General features: G+C 50.9%; 1 protein-coding gene across 2 annotated transcripts in view; it reads right to left on the bottom strand.

Moving 5' to 3' along the window:
• SHISA6 (shisa family member 6) overlaps positions 1-24,558 on the bottom strand; it is a 448,298-nt gene that overhangs the window by 365,535 nt on the left and 58,205 nt on the right. For both annotated transcript variants that reach the window (XR_007906238.1, XM_051797526.1), the window contains exon 3: positions 17,199-17,294. Coding sequence is in view for 1 of the 2 variants with exons in the window: in XM_051797526.1 (XP_051653486.1) it covers positions 17,199-17,294 (96 nt within the window). In the remaining variant the exon portion in view is untranslated. The remainder of the gene's footprint in view (positions 1-17,198; positions 17,295-24,558) is intronic.

Below are 24,558 nucleotides of genomic sequence, written 5' to 3'. Positions count from 1 at the left end.
CTTGAACATTCACAGCTCCTGGGCATCAGAGGAGCCCATCAAAGGGCTCAGCTCTGTCTTACACACATGTGAAGTAGAAGCCTGGGTTTCTTCTGAACTTGCCTCCCTGGGTGGGGGTGTTTTAGCACCATTTGGGTCCTCCCTTCTCTGAGAGTGTCTCCTGTTCACATCTGCCTACACAGGAACCTCAGCCTTGTGTTCTGCCCTTGTCACCTTCCTGAGCCCCACTCTCTCGGTTGCTGCAGCTTTCTGGCTCCCAACACAAATTCTCCTCCTTGCACACAGCAACCAGTGATCCTGCTGTCATTTTTTTCTCTTTCAGTGAAGACCTACATTAGAACACTGAAGAATCCTCAAAAACAAGGAATTCCTGTGGCAGAGCAGGGATTAATACAGGCAAGATGAATGCAGGCTGTGCTGGCTGGAGCTCTGGTGCTTTGGGACACAAATCTCAGGATGTGACACCAATTACAGATCTGGGGTAGTGGTTCTGTGCTGTCATTGAAACTGGGATGCCCCGTGTTGTGCCTGCAGGGTGGGTGGGATTGAACTCAGGCTGGAGTTCACACTGGTTTTAGGGAGCAATGCTGCTCAAAGAGTCACATCACCCCTCCTCTGCCCTTTGCAGCTCCCCACTGTGCCTGTCCCCAAGCCAGCACAGAATCCCAGAATCACTGAGGTTGGAAAAGCCCTCCCAGCCCATGGATCCCCCCTGTGCCTGATCCCCACCTTGTCCCCCAGCCCAGAGCACTGAGTGCCACGGCCAGGCCTTCCTGGGACACCTCCAGGGCTGGGCACTCCAAACCTCCCTGGGCAGCCCCTGCCAAGGCCTGACCACCCTTTCCAGGAAGAAATTCCTCCTGATGTCCAACCTGATCCTCCCCTGGCACAGCTGGAGGCCGTTCCCTCTCCTCCTGTCCCTTGTTCCCTGGGAGCAGAGCCCGACCCCCCCCGGCTCCCCCCTCCTGTCAGGGGGTTGCAGAGCCAGAAGGTCCCCCCTGAGCCTCGTTTTCTCCAGGCTGAGCCCCCCCAGCTCCCTCAGCTGCTCCTGCTGCTCCAGCCCCTTCCCAGCTCCGTTCCCTTCCCTGCACACGCTCCAGCCCCTCAATGTCTCTCTTGTCTGAGGGCCCAGAGCTGCCCCAGCACTGGAGGTGCCCCAGCAGTGCCAGCACAGGGACAGTCCCTGCCCTGGGGCTGGGACACACCATGGCTGGCACAGCCCAGGGGCCATTGGCCTCTTGCCCAACTGACCATCTTGGCCACCACAGCATCCGTGAGGAGAACTGCTGAAGGGATTTGGGTTCCCAGGCTTTGGATTCGGGTGGAATTGTCTATTCTGGCTCATTGTGTGGGCACAGCAGTGCCTGTGCTGGCACCAGGGAAGAGGCACTGAGAGGAAGGGAGGGAACAGGGCAAATTGCCTCTCCCAGCTGTAGTTTTGGGAATGTCATTTTAAACTCTACCCAAACCCCTGGTTTTAGCTGCAAACCTTGTACACCAATTCTAATTGGTCATCCAGGATTTTATGAACCCAAACTGACCTGATTTAGGATGAGCTGAACCACTACAAAGATACTCATTCACCCTTGCCCTGGGGAGCCACATGACCAATTAGACTAAAAGCCCCATTTTTAGGCTGCTAGAGGTGAGATGAGAAGAATTCCATCTATATGACCAACGTGTGACACTCCAAAGGTGTTGTGAGCCTGGTAAGTCATGGGGTCACCTGAGAAACCGGAGTGGGCTGAAGGGCTGCCCTCCCCCTGTGCACTGGACTGAAATTCCCCCCTCTTTGGAGAGGTCTGGAGGGTTGAAATTTGAGGCATGGGATGTACCTTTGCAAGGAAACCAGTGGGAATACAGGAGAGGAATGTAATGGCCTGATCTGCTTTATTTCTGAGGCAAAGAATTCCTGCAAATCAGCGATGTGAACAGCCACAACTGTGAGGAAAGAATTCCTGCAGAACAGGGATGTGAACAGCCACAACTGTGAGGAAAGAATTCCTGCAGAACAGGGATGTGAACAGCCACAACTGTGAGGAAAGAATTCCTGCAGAACAGGGATGTGAACAGCCACAACTGTGGCAAAGGTTGAGCAGCTGGGAGCTGATGGACTCAGAGCACAGCAGCTCCTTCTTGAGGGATATTACTTGTGCTTTCAGAACAGAGTTATAAAGACACAAATAATCCACCTCCTCTGGGAAATTGTCCTTTATTTATTCTGCTCCCCATCAGGAACTCTGGGCTGCTGGAACAGGTTTATTACAGGAACACTGGCCCTGCTGGGCTCCAAACCTCAGTGATGCCAAGTGAGGAAAAGGGAACCATCTTCCCAGCCTTGTCCCAGCACTGGGACAGTTTTCCTTTGGGAAATGCCCAATCCTTCTGGTACAGAGCTCCTGTGCCTGTCCCAGGGTGCACAAACTGGGTGATTCTTGGGGAAACTCCTGCACTAAATCTCTCCATGACACAACTTCATGTCTTTGTGCCGGTGTTGTCCTTTACTTTACACATGATTTTCCCCTCTGGGTGCAGGATGATCCCATGGCTCCCAGTCTTCCTTTTCTGGGCTTAACAAGCTAAACTTCAGTCTCATCTTGCCTAGCAGGACAAATCCTCCCCAGAAAACCCTTTGCAGCACAGTTCTGTGCCTGCTCCAGTGTGAATTAACCTTTTATTGACTGGAGCGGGAAAAGAGAAACTTCTCAGTGGCTCCTGCCCCTCCTGTGGGTGATTCCTTGTCTAGGGAGTGCTGAAGAACAGCTCAAAGGCACCAGTTTTTGTGCCTCCTCTCTGTTCCCCAGTGGATGGTTCATATCCATCCTGAGGGCTGGAGGCTTCTGTCCCAGGGGATCTGATAAACACAGGGATGTGAATTTGTCAGAAGGTGGGGATCCTCCAGCTGGATGTGCCAGAGAGGTCCAGCTCTTGGAGTCAGTCCCTGTGATGGGTGGTGCAGAAATCAGCTGTGGTTAAGATGAAGCTCCTCTGGACTTTCCTGGAGTGTGATGTGGGATGTGCTCCTGCTCCCAAGGCAGCACCAAAGGAGACTGAGCAGCAAAGTCAGCTGGAGGTACCAGAGTGACTCTGTCTGGTCTGTGCTGCCTGTTTTGGAAAGAAGGAAGGAATATTTCGTGTGTGCTGGAACTCCCCTGTGCCTGGGAAAGCTGGGTGAGCAAACCCCATCAGGGTGGGCTTCTCTCCTGGGCAGCAACACAGCCTGGCAGGGGCTCCCATTCCCACTGCAACCGATGGACCAAAAGGGATCACAAATCCCAGCTCCACCAGCAGGATCCTGTTCCCTGCAAACCACAGAGAAGGGATGGACACTGCTGGATTTCTGCTGGCCAATCTGTCTGACCTGGCACTTGTGCAGACACAGGGCTGCTGCTGGGGATTGTCTCTCAAGTTCTGGCCTGTCCACGTGCTGCAGGATGAGAAAAGGGAACCCCGGGAGCTCAGGTTAACCCTCATTATGTTCTCTCTCTTCCTTTCAAATGCTGCTCAATATTTGCTGTACAATTCATGGAAAGAAAGGTCACTATTGCCAAGTCTCAGCTTCATCAATGCTGTTCCCAGATTCCAGAGGTCTGGAATGGAAGGCTTCCTGGGTGAGACTGTCCTAAATTCTGACCAACCCCTCAGCACAGGTACCTCGGCATCCTCCTGAAGGAGGGATTTTACTCCTTCCTGCATGAGCAACCAAGGGAGAGCCCAGACACCATCAAACCATGAGGATAATCCAGAGTTTGTTTTGTGCAAGGACAGACTGAGCAGGTCCCATTTCTGACTCTCCTCCACAGTGCCTGGGTCATTCTGAGAATGCCACAGATCTGAGCTCTCTGTGGCTGTGCCAACCCCTCATGTGCTGCCAGGCTCCAGGTCACTGCTGGCACGTGGAAAGTGTCAAAGGGCTCTCAAGGGATCTGGAGAAACAGGCCTTGAAGTTCAAGATGTGCCAGAAGGTTTTTTTGTAGCTGCAGGAATGGCAGGGAAATAGAGAAGTATTTCCACACGTCTGTCACCATCACATCTGCACTGTGGGAGAGGGGCAGGGCAGCACAGAGACCTCAGCACAGGCAGGAAAAGCCACTGGAACATGGGCCCCTGTCATTTTGCTCAACATTTCCTACCACTCTGCCCCACAAGCCAGGGGGGATATTCCAGCAGCAGGGAGATTTGGAATCCCATGGCAGAGTCTGTGTCAGGATGTCCCACGAGACACAAAAGGGGGCTGGAAACTACCAAAGTGCTGCCAGGACCTGCCTCACTCCCTGCTTTGCTTTCAGAGGGCAGGGATCAGAGAATTGCAGAATCATGGGATCATGGAATGATCCCATTGAGAGGGACATTAAAGCCCATGCAGTCCCACCCCCTGCCATGGGCAGGGACACCTTCCACCAGCCCAGGTTGCTCCAAACCCCATCCAGCCTGGCCTTGGACACTTGCAGGGATGGGGCAGCCACAGCTTCTCTGGGCAACCTGTGCCAGGGCCTCCCCACCCTCCCAGGGAAGGATTTCTTCCCAATATCCCATCCAAACCTGGCTTCCTTCAGCTTAAAGCCATTCCCCTTGTCCTGGCACTCCAGGCCCTCGTCCAAAGGGGCAGGGATGGGGAGGGAGCACCTGGCCCACTGTGAGTGCCATTCCCAAGTGAGATATCCCATGTGCACTGGGAAGGGACCAGAGCCTACACAGGGATTAAACCCCTCAGGGACAGATAAGCAGCGTGGGTGATGGCAGAGGAAGTGCTGGGGTTTGTGGGTTCAGATGTAGGGGGGGTCACACATTTACCTTCTCCTGCTCGTCTTCCTTCTGCACTGCTCAGACTGTGCCTGGTGCCAGCCCACACCTGACCACAGCTGCAGCTGGTGAAGCCACTCTGGGGGATTTGGAGCCTGCTGGAGGCAAAACATCTCCCTGCAGGTCACTGGGGCTGCCAAGGACCACCCAGAGCTCGGCCTGGGGCTCGTTGTGCTCAGTCTCCACAGAGCAGCTGGGAACACTCAGGAGGCCAAAGCTCTGGGGAACAGGACACAGCTGGACACCCCCGGGCTGGGTGAGCCTTGGCCCCTCATCCAGGACCCTGAGCTTCAGGCAGGTCAGGAAACCCCGAGAAGGAAAGGGAGAGGGGTCACCAAGCTCAGCTTCCAAGCTGTGCCCTCTCTCTGGACCCACAGAGAAGGGATGAAGGTCATCCCACCTCCTGCCACAGGGAACTCCTCAGAGTTCCCCAACTCTTCCCATGCAGCCTTTGATCATTTTTTTGCTCCCCTCAGTCAGAATGTCCTATTTTTCCCTCAGGCCCATAGTGGAACAGATAGAGGATATTTCTGGTGCCCTTGGGGTGCACAGCATTAACTGTCCCCAGGATGAACCCCTGCCCTGGAAGGTGGGACAGCACAAACTCAGAGAGGTTCCTCCAGTGCCAGCAGTCTGAAGCACTTCATCCCCAGCCTGAACATTCCCATTGCTGCCCTCACTCCTCTTTTAACACCACAGTAACTTTGCCTGTTTCACTCACCACAAAAGCCTGAAGACCTGTGTTCTGTGTTCTCTGGGCCTCCCCAGCCCCTCGGGACACTGAGACCCCCAGGGAATGCTCATTCCTGAGGCAGAAAGCCTTGCTTGTTCTCCCTTCTCAATTCAGCATTTTTAAATCCCTGCCTTCCACTGACACACCCATCAAACTGCCTCTCTGTCCCAAATCTACTTTACAAACTCTTATCTACAGCTCCCTCCAAGCACAGACACTTTGCCAGGCACTTTTAGAGTCTTAATTCCTATTATACCTCCAAATTCAAACCTCAGGTTGTTCTCAGCACCTATATTTGAACTGACTCTATTTCTGGTTTCCTGGTTTCAGATGAATATGAGGACATACCTTTTATAGACTGCACACTCTTGGTATCTGAGCATATCTGAAATTAATAAGTTACACATACTTTTGAATAAAATGTGTTACATTTTAAACAATAGAGGCAGTGAGATGCCAGGAAAAAAAAGAGATAAGAGTAGAGTACCTTAATAAAACTGTGTTTCCAAAGAGCAGTCAGGGAGTTGTGAGTGCAGATATGGGCACACACAAAGCACAGACCTGCTCTGAAATATGGCTCTGAAGGATGAGGGGTTTTATTCAGCAGATCTACATCTCTCTGGCTCCTCCAGCATTCCTCTTGTAGCTGGAAGGTCCCCAAGCTCAGTCTGTGTCTGATCACAGCATTGGAATAAACCCCCACGAGTCAGGGATCACCCTGAGCAGGGAATTCCTTTTTGGTCACAAAAAGTCCATTTCTTCAAGGTACATCAGCTACATTAGGAAGAAAGGAAGGGAAGGGAAGGGAAGGTTTGGGAAGGGAAGGTTTGGGAAGGGAAGGGAAGGTTTGGGAAGGGAAGGTTTGGGAAGGTTTGGGAAGGGAAGGTTTGGGAAGGTTTGGGAAGGTTAGAGAAGGTGGGAAGGGAAGGTTTGGGAAGGGAAGGTTTGGGAAGGGAAGGTTAGGGAAGGTTAGGGAAGGGAAGGTTAGGGAAGGTTAGGGAAGGTTAGGGAAGGGAAGGGAAGGGAAGGGAAGGGAAGGGAAGGGAAGGGAAGGGAAGGGAAGGGAAGGGAAGGGAAGGGAAGGGAAGGGAAGGGAAGGGAAGGGAAGGGAAGGGAAGGGAAGGGAAGGGAAGGGAAGGGAAGGGAAGGGAAGGGAAGGGAAGGGAAGGGAAGGGAAGGGAAGGGAAGGGAAGGGAAGGGAAGGGAAGGGAAGGGATGCTCTGCACTGCTCACAGAAGTTCATTCTCTGCAGCAGATCCAAGGCAGTGCCATTGAAATCAATTAAAATCTCTCAGTTATTGGCACAAAGTGGGCTGGGAACCAGCTCTTTGGAGGAGGAACTGGGCTGTCATCCAGAACCTGTGTGTCAGCCCTAGGAATTCCTGGCAGCCTCCCAGGTTCTCTGTTCATTCACTTGATGTTTGGACTATCCAAGAGTCAGAAAAACTGCCATGGAGAGATCTGTCCCTGGCCAAAGGCTCCCTGCTCCACAGATCCTCTGGCTGTGGCATCACCTCAGCATTTGTCTCAGGCCAAAATGCAGCCACTGGCTGGGAAGCAGAGGCAGTGAAGAAGAGCTGCTTCTTTCTTTTCAACTGACAGACAGGTTCAATCCAACCCTCAGCCTCCAAAACTGCCCCAGATCTGGGGTTTGGCAGCTTTATTTACTCCATGAGAGCACCAGAGTAGCCTCATGGCACTGCATGGGAATGGTGCTGTCCCCAGGAAAGGCTTTGGAGACACCACAGAGCCGCAGAATGTCCTGAGCTGGAAGGGTCCCCCAGGGATCATGGAATCCAACCCTCAGCCCTGCCCAGCCCCAGCCCCAGGAGTCACCCCCTGTGCCTGACAGTAATGACCAGGACTGTCTTTCCATAAAGAAAGATGCTGGGATGAGGGATTGGGGATGGATTTTTCCAGGAGTGTGGTGGCCTTTGCGTGAGGGATCTCAGGACCCTGGACAGTTTTAAGCCCCCACCTGAAGAGTGTGGATGATGGAATGGGTTTATCCAGTTCTGAGGAGGAATGAAGGTGCTCTCAGGAAGGAAACATCTGTCCCAGCAACAGTCAGGAGCTGAGCAGTGGGAAGGCTGAGCCCTGTCCGAGGGTGGTCTCTGACACAGCTGCTGGGGGTCTCAGTGCAACCCTCACTCTCCCATCCAATGCCTGGGAGCAGCACCAGGAGTGGATTATTCCCAGCAAATTATAACTTTTTAGTTGTCAAAAAGTTGTAATTTTTATTATTTTGTAGTAGTATTGTTATTATGTTATATTATTTCATAATTTTATTGTTTTATTATTTCAATATTACTCTGCAGGAGCAGAGTGCAGGGATTATTTTGGGAAGTCCAAGGACAGTCCAAGGAGAATATGCTCCACTCATCCTTCAAACCAAAGAAGCTCCTAAGACCAAATCATTCCCCTCTCAATGAGTCCCAGATCTGGAAAGCAAATCTGGAAAGCAAACTTGGGTCCTGTGTCTCCAAAGACATCTCTCTGATGATGCCCCAAGTTTCTCCCAAGGAACTTTAGGGCTGTATATAAACTGTATATAACACACTGGCTTTGCTATAGAATTTTGGGTGTGCCCAACCTCTTCATCTGACCATGGGACTCAGTTGTTCTGCTGAGACCACAGATGTTTCAGAACTACAGATCCCTCTGTAAACCCCTCTGTCTGCACACAGGAGCCTCAATTATTTTCAGAATGTTTGAATTTCCTATTTACAACTGGCAAACAGGAATAAGGCTGAATGCTAAAGACACAGCTCTAAGGTGGTCCTTCATTTAGGTGTAAACCCATGTTTGGGGAGATAACCAGCCTGAGACACTCAGTGACACCATTGCAGGAAATCATAAGGCTTTTTTATACAACATTTTTTGATAATAAATATAGAAATAAATATAGAAAAACACATTCTTCAAAGAGCAGCTCGTGGTGTGCAGCTGAAGCTCCAGTTTCATAGACAGCTGGGCTGTACCTGCCAGCTTTTCACCAGCCTTCAGCTCAGTTCTCAAAGATATCTGCCAAAACATCACAGAGAGTTGACAGACTCTCTGTGAAAGGGCATCCAATAATAGGCAGGGCTTCTTTCTTCTCCTCTCAGCTATTGTCATTTATTTTGTTATCCTGTTAACACACAGCAGAGAGAAGAGGAATCCATTCCAGAGCACCAGATTATTGAAAACCATCCCTGGGCATTCAGCAGGGTGCTGGATGCCATGGAGTTTGTGGGAAAAGGATGGGCAACATCACTGCCCACAGATGGAGAATTAGTTGAGTGATAACTTCTGGGATTTACCGTGACCTGGAAACATCAGCTCCTCAGCAGTGGCAGTGGGGAAGGTGGTCCCAAACTCTGTAACAGGGACTGGTGCTGAAGGCAAAAGCCAGGGATGTCCAGTGACTTATCAGCCAAAACACAGGGCTGATCCCAGCCTGGGTGTGCACACACAGACAGGTCCAGGGTGGTCTTTCCAGGCTGACACAAGATTCTGGGTTTAAGTGTCCCTCAGTGAAAAAGAACAGGCAGCCCAGCCTGGCTGGCACCTTCTCAGTCCTCACCCTGTCCTCCAGGAGGCACATTTGATCAGGGAAAGTTAAAAATGCTACTGATGGGCTGAGGAGGTGAACAGTGGGATCCCCTCCCCTGCCTGGGGAGGTTGCTCACAGGGGGAAGTGTTTTCCTTGCTGCAGGAAGGAGTTTCCATTCCGTAGCTGGTTCTGGAGCAACTGTGGACTCCTTGCCACAGGAAACTGGATCTCACTGGGTCTGTTCAGCTGGAGAAGAGGACACTGAGGGCAGAGGTCATGGCACTTACAACTGCCTGGGCAGGGGCAGAGGAGGGGCAGGGACTGAGCTCTGCTCTGGGGGGACCAGGGACAGCAGCCAGGGAATGGCTGGAGCTGTGTCAGGGCAGGCTCAGGTTGGATCTCAGGCAAAGGTTCTTCCCCCAGAGGCTGGTTGGGCACTGCCCAGGCTCCCCAGGGCAGTGGGCACAGCCCCAAGGCTGCCAGAGCTCCAGGAGGGTTTGGCTGATCCTCTGGGGCACAGGGGGTGACTCTTGGGGATGGGCCTGTGCAGGGCCAGGGGTTAGACTCGATGATCCCTGTGGGTCCCTTCCAACTCAGCAGATTCTGTGCTAATGTGTGATATTCTGTGATATTCCATCCCACAGCTGGCTCTGGAGCAACCCTGGGCTCCTTCCCCAGGAAGCTGGATGTCCCTGGGTGTGCCAGCTGAGCTCTCCTGGCTCAGCAGTGCCCCGTGTGCCCCTGCCCTGCTTGCTGCTGTTCCCTGCCCAAGCCTGAGGAAGGCTCTCAGCTGAGCCACCAGTCCTCCCTGTGCTCATTGCTAACAGTCTGGGAAGGCTTGGAAAGCCACCTCCCGTGTTCTCTCCGTGGCCATGAGCGGTGTGAAGACAGAAGGGGCCCTTCCCCTTTGATGTTTCACTTGCAGGAGGTTATGCTGGGGTTTGATGTGGTTCTGCTCGTGTTCCCCCACCCCTCACCCAAAGCATCAGCTGCACCATTGGTATGGTTTCCACAGCCTCCCCCTCTCCTCCCACCAGGCTCTTCAGAGGGCTATAAAAGCCAGAGCTGTCCAGACTCTGCTGAGAAATGGCCGGTCGTGTCTGAAGCCGATTAAATAATTCAGGGTGGCTGAGATGCCCTATTGCGTAATGGAATCTTTCTGCAGAGCTCTGGAGCCTTTCCCACGTCCCAGGGGGCCCATTTTCAAGTCAATACAATTAAGTGTCAGAATATGCAATGGTTGAAATTAATCTGGAATAAGAATGCAAGTGATCTTTAGCACACACACTGCAAGACACCATCAAAATCATTAGATACCAGCCAGGAGGAACAGCAAATGATTCATTGGCATGCAGCGGGCTGGGCTCAACACCTCTCCATTGACAGGATGTCTAACAAGTGTTTAATGAGAAAAAGGACTCAACATACCTAACCTAGCCCTTAATTTTTGCATATCTATTCATGGCAAGCTACAGATGCAGGTATGAAAAAAATGACCCTTTAAAGTTCTCTCTTTCCCTGTATTAATGAGTCTCCTGCAAGCTTGGATTACTAATGATGGGGGCAGGCAGCAAATTCCAGCTTGGAGCTGATTCATTGTGTGTTTTGGAGCCATGTTGGGCTGAGCTGGTTGTGACAGATGTAATATAAGACCCCAAAATAACAAATTAAGGGTATGAACCAGCACTTTGGGAAAGAAACTGGAACACAAGGCTGCAAGCCAAGCAGTGGAACCAGCCCTGACAGCAGGGAACCAGGACAGGAGGGAGGAATCGGAATTTTCAAACTGCTAATGATGATTAAATTAATAAATCTCTTTCCTCCCATTCATCTCTGAATCATATTTACATGGACCAGCAAAACTGCTGGTTCCTGAGGTGATGCTCGGAAAAGGGGCTTATTCTGGGGGCTCCAAAAGGAGCAGTGGGTTGTGTAACAGGGGATGGTGGGTGTCCAAGGGGAGGAAATGGTGTCAGCCACAATACCTGCCCCTGTTCCACCACGGTTCAGTCCACGTGTACAGTCTGCAGCTCTGAATATTAGAGATCCACCGGGGTGTCTGCACGAAGGGCAGTTTGCATACAGACATGTCATTTATAAAACCCAGAGCCTGTCACAGACCCAGCAAATCCAGGGGAGGGGGTGCCAATGAGAGAACACAATGGGTGGGGAGAGCAGAAATGACCTGCTCCTGTGCTGACACAGGATGTCCCACAGCCCTGTCTCACTGACAGGCTCTTCAGAGACTCACACAAACACCAGATCACTCGGGCAAACACAGCCCCAGCCACGAGTCACTCTGTGCTCCTCTCCCATCACCCTTCAGTGGGAGCAGCTGAGCTGTGGTGCTGGGAAAACTCTGCAGCTCCCAGGGAAGAAAGAGCTGAGAAGGTGGAGCTGTCACCCACAGCTGGAGACACTGGAGCACCTCAGGAGGACCTTGGTTGCTAAGTATGATCTAGAGCTGCCTTTGCCCTCTCTCATGTCTGTCCCTGTAGATTTTCTTACACACAAACATTACACTGATAAAGCTGTTGCTTTACTCTTGGCTTTGCAACAGCCCTGAGGGACCCTGGTGACACCAGAACCCCATTCCCCAGTACTGGCCCATGGGATCTGGCTCTCCAGGAGGTGAAGGTTGGCCAAGGTACCAGGTCAGTGCTGGGGTGGTGGAGCAGAATTTGCCCTCAGATTGTGGTCAAACAACTCAAACAACACCCTATTTTGCAAGCTGTGGAGAGGGCCAGGTGATGCTAAAACCAGTCTGGCACATCAACCCCAAATTAACATCCTCATAGTGAGGCAAATATCTGGCAGATAAATTGCTAAGCTGACGTGGAGACATATGACTGGCAGTCCATCACTTTATACTATAGAAGTCCAGTCCACTTTCTTAGGATCAGGTTCTTCTGACACACCCTTTGGGGTCTGTGGTGTGTGGAGGTTCCTCTCTTGAGAGGGGAGGCCCTTTCAAGGATAATCCTTGAGGTTAAGAGCTCTGCCCACAGCATTGGTCTGGTGAGTTACATCAATCTTTGTTTAATAACTATTGCTTATTTTTATAGCTTTAATATAATTATTTCACAGAATTGCTTTGATATAGTGCACTACCCTATCCTATACTATACTAGTAGTTTTAGCTTCTATACTGTGTAATAAATAATTCTGAATAAGATCTTTTGTCTCATCGTTTGCCAAAATAATTAATTTTATATAAATATACCCAGTTTGCCACTTTTAACCCTTCAGGACAAAGTTGTACTTAAACTGTTGACAAAGCCCAAGGCTGAGATTGGATCCAGTCACCCCCAGGCTCCTCTCTGAGCAGGGGGTCCTTTCTGTACCTTGTGAGCCAAGGGGAGGGTTTCTCTGATTAACTTGGTCTAAAGCCCCACTCCCACCCTAACAGAGGGCCCCCTCAGCCTCTCAGAGCCCGCTGAACACATGGAGGGAGACTCAGCTGCTGCCCTACCCCTCAGCTCCCCCTCCCCTCCTGACACTGCCTCGTGCCCTCTCCCAAATGCTGCAGCTTCTGAACCTCAAACCCACCAGGTCACCACCTCCCCTGCTCTGGCACCAGGAATTACAGGCTCTGTGTGTCCTCTTGCACAGGGGCTGGCAGAGGAGGGTGAGCATTTTCCAAGGCAGGATCAGATCAGGAACAATTTCCTCCTTTAAATATGCACAAACCCAGGGAGTTGGATATTCATCAGGTGCCAAAGTATCTGAGGAGTGATATCTGTGGGGTGTAAGGCCCTGCTAAAGGACATACACCATGTTCCACACACCAGGCACAGCTGAACCTCCCAGGCAGGGCTGTGCCACCCCCAGTGCCCCGAGCCCTGTGCCCATGGGAAGTGCAACCAATCTGCAGGAGGGAGAGAATGGAGGCCCAGCAGGCAAATCTCACATTCAGCTGTAAATCTGCCACATCTGCACAGATAAAATGTGCTGTGGGGAGCTCCTGGGGCTCAGTCACCAGGGCTCCCCTGCCCAGCACTGTTCTCACCCTGCCCACACTGCAGAGCTGAGCACTGGCCCGGGCTCCAGCCTTGGAGTTCTGGCTCAGTTCTTAATTTTTCCTGCCTATGGCACTGCAGGAGAACATCCTCAGAGCACGTTTCAGTGGGATACTCAAAGAAGAGCCTCCTGCAACGCCCTGACTCAGAGCACATCTCAAAATGATTCCAGGAACAGCCCAGATCCAAAAGTCAGAGGTCACATTTCTGGAAGTGTTACTGGGCAGGCTGAGGGCAGTAAGGGGACTGAGGACACTGGGGACACTGAGGGCACTTGACTCTCCTTGTTTTCAACATCTGCTTTTCAAGTTCCAACCTCCTCAAGGACCTGGCACAAACTTACAAGGAATTAGCAGGTTGTAGGGAAAGTTCCCTACGAGATGATCCCGCAGCAGGAGGGTCTGACCCCCCAAACCTCTCCTGCCTCACTGTTTCCTAGCCCCTTGCACTGGGTTCAGATGGGAAATTATGCTTTTCCCACCAAATAACCTCACTATTTTTAACACTGTTGCAGAGTTACCAGGAAAACAAAGAAGCTGTTCAGTGATGAACCAACATTATCATCTGCTCCACAGAATTTCTGCTGCTGTCCCAGACTGGTGGAACACAAGGAGCCCAATCCCACTTGGAAACTATTTTCAAGGTCTGAGACTGATAGTGAAAAAAAACAAAAACAAAAACAAAATAAAAATCACATTTTTACCTGAAAACTCAGCAATCATGGTGTGAAATAATCTGTCTGGAGTGAATTTACTGCTCCTCAAGCTTTGTTCCTTCCCTGTGGTTGGGGGTACCTGTGGGTGCCTGCTCCCTGTTGTAGCAGCTGTGTAACCTCCTCCAGCCTGGGGAACTGGGCAGAGCCCTGAGGAGTCCTGGCACCTCTGTGAGCACAGTCCAGCTCAGGCCAGTCCCAGGTTGGGACACCTGAGAGTATCAAGGTGCTCAGAACAGGTTGAAGAAGCTGGTTTTAAATAAGAGGGATGTGATAACTCCTGTCTGCTGTGCTCCTGTTTGTGCCACTGGAGCGCTGAACTCTCAGCAACTCCCACAGCACTTGGAGCAGCTGGAGCTGCTCCTACACAAATAAGGCAGGTGGGATCCATCCTCTGAGGGCTAAAAGACCTCCACAGCTCCCTCTTGCTTGAGGGGGGAAGAGATGTCTTGTGCTATCCAGTGAATGCTCCTTTAGAGGTGCTTTTGTCTCCCAGGTGTGGTAGAACCACATGGAACTGAAGGTTCTGCCTCAGAATAAAACATCCAACCTCTACCTGATGTGATATGAGATTAACCCTGCCATGTGCCTCACCATGGGCACCTTTATGGCCTGAAGAGTTTGGATTCATCCCTAGATCACCACGACACACTGACAGCAAAGTCTTTCCCCACGGTGTGAAGAACACCCCCTGTAATGACTTTACAGCCTTTAAATGCCAGGCAGTGATGCATTGCCCACTGACATGTCAGAGAGGAACCATAAATCACAATCTTGCAGGAGCCTGTGGATGTCAGACATGTGGATGTGCTGATTTGGTCTCCATGGTAGTTTGGCATGTCTCACATCTTTGTCTTCTGCCCAAAATAGATTAGCTCTTAAATATTACTCAGCACTTGGAGTTCTGCCACAGCACAGAAGACAGTTGAGAAAACACCAAAAATGTGTCTCCCAGTGCAAAGAAATATTGAGATAAACTTCACTGGCTTTGTTCAGTCTAAAAGTAGAACCCTTTGGTGTAACAACAAGGCAGGGTGGGGTTATTTGGCTCATGGCAGCTGAAGTGGAGATTTTAACACATGTACTGGAACTGAAATAAGACAAAACCTGAGCATGAAGCTGCTCAGCTAAAGCTCAGGACTAACCCTTGCTGTAGCACTCATCTCTCCTGTCCAGGTACTGGGCTGTCAGTTCAAACTGAACACAGGAAATTTTTCAATATTTCCAGAAATAATCAAATTATATCAGGCACAATCATAACAACAGAGCCCCTCGGTTACTTGCTCCCCCAAAAGTCCTGCTTTCACAGCACAAACACACAAATCATGTCACAGACAAAGACAAACCTACACATTTGCACAAGCAAACCAGGCAGTTTGCCTGCAGTACGTGTGGAGATGTTCAGCACTTGCACCACTCATGAGTGGGAGTGTGAATCTGCCATTAAAAAAAATTAGAAATTAACATTATAATACTGTTTAAATAAAATGTGGTTTTATAGGTAGCTGAAAAGTAAATTCTAAGGCCATTCCTTTCTGGTTTGTCCATAAACAGCCAAGGTAGAATTTGATTTCTTCAGAAAACAAACTTTGGAAAGCCTCCCCCCTTAACCCCCCTGTCTGGGGGCTGTTGTGGTGGATGGACAGTCTGGACTCCCCCTGCCCACTCTTCCACCTTCCCAGGGATGGGAAATGTGCTCTGTGGGGCTTCCAGGTGTGAAAACCACGAGCCCATCTACAGGAGAGCAGAGCCCCCGAGAGCTTTCAGTCCAGAGGGAAAGCAGGTTTTGTTCTGATGTGGGGAGGAACCAGGGAAACCACATAGCCCAGAAAACTGCTGGGAGATAATCCCGATGTCTGGGACAAAGAGGCAGGAATGTGGCCCTGCTGGGGGTTATCCTTGTGCTTGGGAAAGGTTATCAGGATCTCCACCCTGTGGCCCATCTCTCCTGGGGTTCTCTTGCTGTCTCACCCTAAATACCCTCCTGATGTGACATGACATGACTATAAAACTCCTCTTGGATGGGCTGGAGAAAGGGAGACCTTGTGTAAATGTCCTTCCTCGAACCATTGCAGTTCCCAGCCCAGCTGGGGTTTGGAGGTGGTTCCTCTGCTCCCCTTCCCCCGGAGCAGAGCCAGGCTGGAATTGCAGGGTATTGGATTACAAGTCCCACGGGTGCTGCCTCAGCCTCAGTAAACTTTATTTAAGCACACACAGACATACACAGACAATATACATAGATTTGTTTCTTCTCTGACAGTGCTACAGGACCAACACTACTGCGGATGACACTCGTGGAGAGCTGGAAAAAGTGCAGGAAATGTAAAAACCAAGGTCTTTTAATAATTTGTGAGTCATGTCATCCACAGGAACAACACAGGAGCGTTCAACCAGGTGAGCACGAGGACACATCTCCACATACAGTACATTGGTCTATAGAGGAATCTCCACATACATTGTGTCTACAGGGAGGTACAACAGTCTCGAGGTCAGGAGGACACAAAACCAGACAGGGACTGGCACATGCACCCCCAGTGGCACAGCCCAGTGGCACTGCCAGGGTGGCTGGGGCAGGGGAGGGGGGACAGAAAGATGCTCCAAACACAGTCTCACTGTACACTCCAAAAACTCACCAAAATAGGCAACAAGGTCATCAAATGAACATTCATTGGGGGTTCTGGTGCCCAGCTGGGCCAGAGCTCACAGCTTTGGTGTCACCAGGACTCCTGGGATAGGTGGTTACTTGTCTTATAGAGCTCCAGCTGGCTCTCAACATGTATTTTATATACAGTACATATACACAGAACATACACAGAGCAGTATATGTATACTTTTGTGTTTTCCTGTTTGTACATTATATCACAGGTTATAGGAACACATAAAATATATGTTTCAGGAGCTAAAAAGGAAAGAATTTTATAAAATATTCATCATACACCCCTCACCCCCCCAGAAAAAAAAATAAAATAAAAGCCCAGAAGTCAAACAAAAGAACTCCAGAGAGACACTCTGGAAGTGGTCACTGCCTGCCCTGGGCCAGCTGTACATCCCTCCCCTTCCTCTGGGAGGACAGGAATGAGGGGGGTTTGCAACCATGCACCCAGGAAAACACAAAGCTGTATAAACAGTCCAACTGCACAGGCAGAGTCCAGAATCTGGAATCTGGAATCTGGAATCTGGAATTTGTCTGACTCTGCACTCCCCCACCACCTCCCCTGCAAGGATTTCAAAGGTTCTGCCCGAGCACAGTATTTTACCTGCAGCAATATTTCCTGGACTAAACCCACTACCTGCAGTCCAACACTGTTCTCTCAGGGCACTTAGAACCCACTGCTGAGTTAGAGCTTTTTATTTAAAACAATCTTTTGATTTAGCAAAAAATGGTTTCCACTGTACCCTTCGTGTGTCCTCTTCCTAATGTGACAAACCCGGAGGAGATGAAATTATGGAGATCTGGGCCTCCACTTCGGTAAATATCTTTTCCATAGTGACCTGTCAAGGAAAAGAAAACAAAATCACCTTTATTCAGTGTACCTGTGTGGATATAGATATCTGTATTTGTGCTATACAGCCCTGCTGTCACCGTCATAGAAGAGCACCAAGACCCCACCACGTGTCACACTATTCATCCCAACCTGAGGGTCTCACAGAACACAACAGCTACAGCAGCACTGCTTTACTGGCAAAGATTTATGGAGAACAACTGCACATTTTGATAATTGCCAAGGCAAGAACAGAATCTGAGAGGGGAACCACTGATGTGCCAAAGCAAACCCCCCAGTCTTGGGGAAGTTGGCTCATCACAGGCTCAGCTTGAGGTTTGGGACTGGTCTCACTCAGACCTTCAGGACTAAGGAGCTAAAGGAATTCAGAAGAGATTTTTGACTTTGAACATTTCCCATTCCAGCCCCACTCCTGACAGGATTCCTGCTGGCAGAGCTTTTGTCTCAGCACAAAAGCAGAGGTGTCCAGGCTGCACCCACATCCCCAGGAACAGCAGGACAGCAAACTTTGTCCTTTAGCTTTGATTTGCTCTGGTCCACGAGGGGCATCCCTGGACAGTTCCTCAACTGCAACAGCCTTCTCAAAAGACTTCTTTGGAGCTTTCTCATCCCCTGACAACAGAGTAGGTTCGAGAGACACCCAGCCTTTTAATATTTTAATACATTAATAAAGAAAAAAGCTTCCTGCCGCCTTGTTACCATGCAAAGCTCTGAAATGAGGACAGAGATAATTTTTCAGATACTCTTTATCATCTCCTCCCTTTTTCATGTTATTAATTTTTCTATTCCTTTTATTTCAGAGAGAGGCAGAGATAAGATAGGTGCAGGGGGAGGGAAGGAAGGTGGCCTCAGGGGCCAGGAATGCAGCTCAATCCCCGGTAAATCTCCACTTCTCCATGACTTTCTGCCCAAGCTGTGATGTATCACTGCTCAGAGCCAGGGGGCCTGGAGGGGCTGATGGTCCAGAGCCTGGTGCTGGAGCAGGAGAGGGCAGGGACAAGTGGGCATCAGGGATCCAGCTGGGAATATCCTGGGGCCACGTACAGATGTTACAGCCCTATTTTTCAAAGATTGAGACCACGTGCTGTTTGTTCTCATCCATTTTCAGACTCTCTGGCAGCACTACCAGGACAGAGACTTTGGAACCTACTCAGTCTGAAAAGTTTGCCTCTTTTCCTTTTAGCCAGTCACTCTCAGCCCAGTACCCAGCAGTTAGTGCTGGTTTTGCAGGTCATTCCTCCTGTCAGCAGAGTCCACCTTGCATATGAACAATCTGAGGGTGAGCACCCCAACCACTCCCCAAGGTCCCCAAATGTCACAGAACCATGGAATGGTTTGGGTTGGAAGGGACCTTAAAGCTCATCCAGTTCCACCTCCTGCCATGGGCAGGGACACCTTCCACCAGCCCAGGTTGCTCCAAACCCCATCCAACCTGGCCTTGGACACTTCCAGGGATGGGGCAGCCACAGCTTCTCTGGGCAACCTGTGCCAGGGCCTCCCCACCCTCACAGCCAAGAATTTCTTCCATATGTCCCATCTAACCCTGCTCTCTGGCAGTTTGAGGCCTTTCCTCTTGTCCTGTCACTCCAGGCCCTAGGAAATAGTCTCTCTCCATCTCTCCTGTTGGTCCCTTCAGGTCCTGGAAGGTCACAATTAGGTCACCCCAAAGCTTCTCTTCTCCAGGCTGAACAATCCCAACTCTCCCAGCCTTTCCTCCCAGCAGAGCTGCTCCATCCCTCTGATCCTCTTGGTGCCTCCTCTGGACTCTCTCCAGCAGCTCCATGTCCTCCCTGTGCTGTTCCCAGGGCTGGAGCAGCTCTGCAGGGGGGGCTCAGCTGAATCCCCCTGTTCTGCCTCCAAAGCCCCTGTCCAGGAGCTGCCTGGCCAGGACAGCCTGGCACAGGCTGTGCCAGCCCAGGAATGTGCTGAAGAGCCCCAGAGGAGCTCACACATGGCCTGCAGGAGCTGCTGAGACTCCTGACAATATTATTCCTATCTAACAGAAAAAGCTTCCCACTCCCTTCCCATGTGGATTTTTTTCTGGTCAAGGTCAGCCAAGTGCTCCCTGTAAACTCCTCAAAACACATAGAAAGTGTTTCTCTAGGTTTGGGAGGGTTAACAGAGGACAGATTTATTCTTACAGTTGCAAGGTGGTAGCAAAACCCTTCATATTTGGAGGCACCCACTCAGCAATTGGCTGGGAAGAAAAAAAGGAAACAAGGATTTTCTAATTCCATGGGAAAGATCAGGGGCTCTTTCTTTCTTCTTGCTCCCTTGCTCTTGCAAACTCTGGCTGTTGCATTCCTGGAAAAGGGTGGCAGACCTTTGCCTCTGAGTCCCTGGAATTTATTTGTGCTCCATGAGATGATTTTCCTGCTCCTGGGAAGCAGAGATGGTTTGTGGCTGCAATGCCCAATTTGATTTCATTTTCTCTATAATTTTCGAAAATGTGCTGCATTTTTTCTTTCCAGTAAGCCAATTTTTGCTCATATACCAACAATTTCTGTGCTCTCAGGACCAGAAACTCTGGCAACTGGCACTCCAGAACTGCCATAAATTCCCTATTTTAAACAAGGATCAAAGAACCACACAAATAAGTGCTTTTACCTCCAGCTGAAATCAGCTGTCTTTTATATGTCCCTTTGGAGAAGCTGTTTAAAACAGAGATCAAGAAGGGGAAGTATATTAAAAAAAGCAAACATTTACTGGCAGATTGAAGATTGTTCATCAGCCATTTGCTCTCTGAACCTTGCTCTTCCCCTGCTTATAGAACATTGTAGTTAAATTAAAACAACCCTGTGATAACAAGCCATTAGCATTTGAACAGGAGGGAGGTTTTCCCAGGAGAAACTTGAATTTGCAGACTTCAAGGAGCAGGACTTTTCCTGTTTTATGGAGAAATTACAGGATGCTACTTTTGCTTTCTGTGGTTTTTTCTTCCTGCTCACTTGTGCTCCTTTCTCTGGCCTTCACAAAATGCTGGATTTCAAAGGTGCCTCGGGGGCTGTGGGTGGGTCAAACCCGGGTGTTGTTGTTCAAACAGGCTTTGCCACAATCCCTTCTTGCCTGGGGGGTTTCCCATTGGAAGTGAAGCTCTCCTGGACCTTCCCCAGATTCCCATGTCCAGCAGCCCCAGCAGAGCTGCAGAAGCTCAGGCAGAGCAGTGGGAGCACAGACTGACCCAAAACATCCCCAGTTTGTTCTCTGGGCTGTTTTCCTCCTTTCTGTCCCCACCCCTGTGCCCTCACCAAGCTGCTGGGAGTACTTCTGGAGCTGGAGGGAGGGATGGGCTCTGCCAAAACCAGGGTTCAGCCACAAGCTGAGCTGAGCTGAGGGAGGTGTCTGGCTCATGGGGTAGGAAGGAGCCCCTGGAACATATCCAAGATGTTCCCTCATAGGCTGAAGCTCAGTGTCACCCTCTGCTCTACGGTGAGAGAGCTAAAAACTGCCCAGTTCCTTGAAAAACATGTACATGGAGTGATATTCATTTTATTTCAGACTTCAGGGATTTTTCATGGAATCACAGAATGGTTTGGGTTGGAAGGGACCTTAAAAACCACCCAGTCTCACCCTCCACCATGGGCAGGGACACCTTCCACCAGCCCAGGTTGCTCCAAGCCCTGTCCAACCTGGCCTTGGACACTTCCAGGGATCCAGGGGCAGCCACAGCTTCTCTGACAACCTGTGCCAGGGCCTCCCCACCCTCACAGCCAAGAATTTCTTCCATATATCCCATCTAACCCTGCCCTCTGGTTCTTTGAAGCCATTCCCCCTTGTCCTGTCACTCCAAGCCCTTGGAAACAGTCTCTCTCCATTTTTTCTGTAGGTCCCACTGAAAGGCCATAATTAGGTCACCCCAAAGCTTCTCTTCTCCAGGCTGAACAATCCCAGCTCTCCCAGCCTTTCCTCCCAGCAGAGCTGCTCCATCCCTCTGATCCTCTTGGTGCCTCCTCTGGACTCTCTCCAGCAGCTCCATGTCCTCCCTGTGCTGTTCCCCAGGGCTGGAGCAGCTCTGCAGGGGGGTCTCACCTGAGGGGCAGAGGGGCACAATCCCCCCCTGCCCTCTGCCCACGCTGTGGGATCAGCCCAGGGCACGGGGGGTTCTGGGCTGGGCCATGTCCAGCCTGTCCCCCACCAGCCCCCCAGGTCCTTCTCCCAGGGCTGCTCCATCTGCTCATCCCCAACCAGTGTCACCCCCCTGCAGGTCAGTGCAGCAGCTCTGTCCCCTCCATGTCCTGTTTGCCAAGAGGTCACTGCCTGCAGGGTTTGGGGCTCTGGGAATGGCACACCCCGCTCCGAGCCCGAGCTCCTGGAGCCTCCCAACATTCCCTGCTCCCAAAGCCAACCCTCCCCACAGCTGCCTGAGCTCATGGAACCACGTGTGCCGTGTGTTAGCACGGGATTTCTGGAGAGCTTCTGCACCTCTAAGGTCTGTTCCTCATGGCTGGGATCAGATTTAAAGCACTGCTTCGGAGCACCACGAGAGCCTCGCTGGAAGAGGCTTTTCCTTCACTTTTGCTCCCTGTTCTGGCTCACTCTGGGATCCATGTGCTGTAATTCCTGTAAGCCCTGGGACTCAGCACACACTGCCAGGCTGTGCCTTTCAAAGGAAAGAGGAGGACTCGAGCAAAGCTTTGTGTTCCTGAAGCAAAGCAAGATGGGCACTTAACTTAAAACTTCCAGCAGAAACAGGAACATGTTGAAATTTGCCTCCTTTCCCCCCTCTCCCTTGGTTGTGAGGGCACAGCAAAGGCAGAGAGCTCAGGAGAGGCCTGCCCACAACAAAGGCAAATTCTTGAGGGCATCCAGAGGGAACATTTCATCACAATAACATCCTACATAACACACATATGGAACAACCTCAGCCACAAACAGCAATTACAAGCCCAGCTCTGATTTAACAGAATTATTAGAGCTGAACTAAAATGCTGTTATCCACCTCTTGGAAATGTTATTGCTGAGCACAGATTACATCACCCCAGAAGGGCAGACAGGGACTGGCCTGGACAGGCTTTTGCAAGACACAGAGTGATCTGACCTCATCCTTGTCACAAATCTCCTTGGGAGAACAAAACTGGACCCAGGGAGGAATCCCCACATCCAAACTTCTCAGCACAAACATTACTGTCAGACAGATCTCTGTGGGAAAAGAAAAAATCCCCTTGTTTTGTGGGGTGAGGGGAGGATCCACAGGCTCCCTGTGCCTGATGCTGCTCATTTCTGCTGGAATGATTCTTCTGGAGCTGTTTGACACCTAACAGAGCTGGAGTGATTTTCTTGGAGCTCTTTTACGCATAACAGGGCTGGAGGGATTCTTTTGGAGCTGCCTGACACATAACAGGGCTGGAGTGACTCTCTTGGAGCTGTTTTACACATAACAGAGCTGGAGTGGATCTTCTGGAGCCGTTTCACACATACCAACAGACCAAGGCAAAGGGCACGAGCTGCCTAAAGGGCTCTGAGGTGTTTGCTGAGCCCATGGCAGACTCTGCATCACTCTGTCTGTCCTGCCAGTCAAACACAGGGATCTCTGAAAGCAAGGGGAGGCACCAGACCCAAAATGATGAATTCCTGGGCCTGGAGCTGCCCAGGGATCACCCCAACCATCTCAGTTTGAGGAAAGCCTAATTCAGGAATTGGTGGGAGTTAGACATGGCTGTGGGTTACACAACTGGAGGAAGTGTTTGTAGCCAGGTCAGGCATCTTGGGGTCTTATCTTGGGGTGAAGATAACAGAGATTACAATGATAAGGGGCACCCAAGGGATGCCATTGAAACATCCCCATTTCCCTTCTCAAAACAACCCAAAATTCAGATGCCAGCTGGCACCTCTCACACACACAGTAAAGGCACAGGAAGGGCAGCACCACTGGGAGTTTTGGTTAAATACCAAGTTTCTGGCATTCCTGTCTATCCTGAACATGCAAATGGACAAGAAAAAAAGCAACTGGGAAGAGTTCAGTGGTACTTGGGCTGAGCTGCCAGCATTGCCCAGCCAGACATGAACAAGATGTAGCCCAAGTCAGTGCAGGGAATATCAGCTTTTTCCATATCCTACAGATATTCTGGAGTTTAAATCACACTGGTGGGCTGAGCAGAGCCAAGTTCCCAAGGAATCCCAGAATCACAGAAATATAGAGGTTGGAAAAGATCTCCAAGATCACCAAGTTCAACTGCCCACTCAGCCCCACCTCTGTGTTCACCACTAAACCATGTCCTCAAGTGCCACATTCACATGTTTTTGAACGCCCTGAGCAGCCTGTTTGGTGCTTTACAACCCTTTCCAAGGAGAATTTTTCCCTAATATCCAATCTAAACCTCCCCTGGTGCAGCTTGAGGCCATTTCCTCTTCTCCTGTCCCTCGTTCCCTGGGAGCAGAGCCCGACCCCCACCTGGCTCCACCCTCCTGTCAGGGGGTTGGAGAGAGGGATAAATGTGACAACACATCCAGAATTTCTCCCTCTTTCCAAATAACTGCCTTATCTTTCTTTATGTCCCTCTTCCCCATGTCTTTGTCACATCCTTCCCTGCTTCATCCACCTTGTCCTCCACCCCACGTGACTGCTGAGCACAGAGACCCTGCTCAAAGCAGCCCCATGGGGACATCTGGCCACAGCCTGTGCTAAACAGATGGCAGGGGTGGCCTTGGCCCTCCCCTCCCCTGGCTCTCTGTCCATGGCAGAGCTCAACTAGATCGTCTACACTGCCCAGAGCAGCTGTGCCTGCCCCATCCCGGGCTTGGAGCAACCTGGGACAGTGGAAGGTGTCCCTGCCCATGGCAGGGGGTGGGATTGGGTGGCTCTTTAAGGTCCCTTCCAACCTAAACCAGTCTGGGATTCTGTGAGGAGCAGGATCCATGGAGTCCCTTCCTCCTGCTGTGCTGCACAGCACAGGAGTGGCTTTGGGTGGCTTTGAGGGTTTAATGTTTGCTCTTTGGGGACCATCAGAGGATCCTTCAGGACACGTGTCCCTCAGGGTGGCTGTTGATGAGCAGCAGCCCTGTGGGAGCAGAGCTGGTTCAGGCCCTTCAGTAGGAAGGACTTGGCAGGGGTGGGACTGGATGAGCTTTAAGGTCCCTTCCCTCCAGGTGCCCCAGAGTGTTGTGGTGGCTCTGGAGGAGGGCAGGTGCCCACCTGAGCAGACAGAGCTGAGTCCTGCCCACCATGAGCAACCCTGTGTCACCAGGGCTGCCTTGGCCTCCAACCAGCACGTGGCTCCTGCACAGCTGACTGCCCAGAGAACATGGAAAAACTC

The sequence above is a fragment of the Manacus candei genome, unplaced genomic scaffold, assembly GCF_025592945.1.
Source record: "Manacus candei isolate 608988 ecotype Guabito, Panama unplaced genomic scaffold, ASM2559294v1 h1tg000047l, whole genome shotgun sequence".
Taxonomy (NCBI): Eukaryota; Metazoa; Chordata; class Aves; order Passeriformes; family Pipridae; genus Manacus; species Manacus candei.
This window is presented reverse-complemented; position numbering and strand designations above follow the sequence as displayed.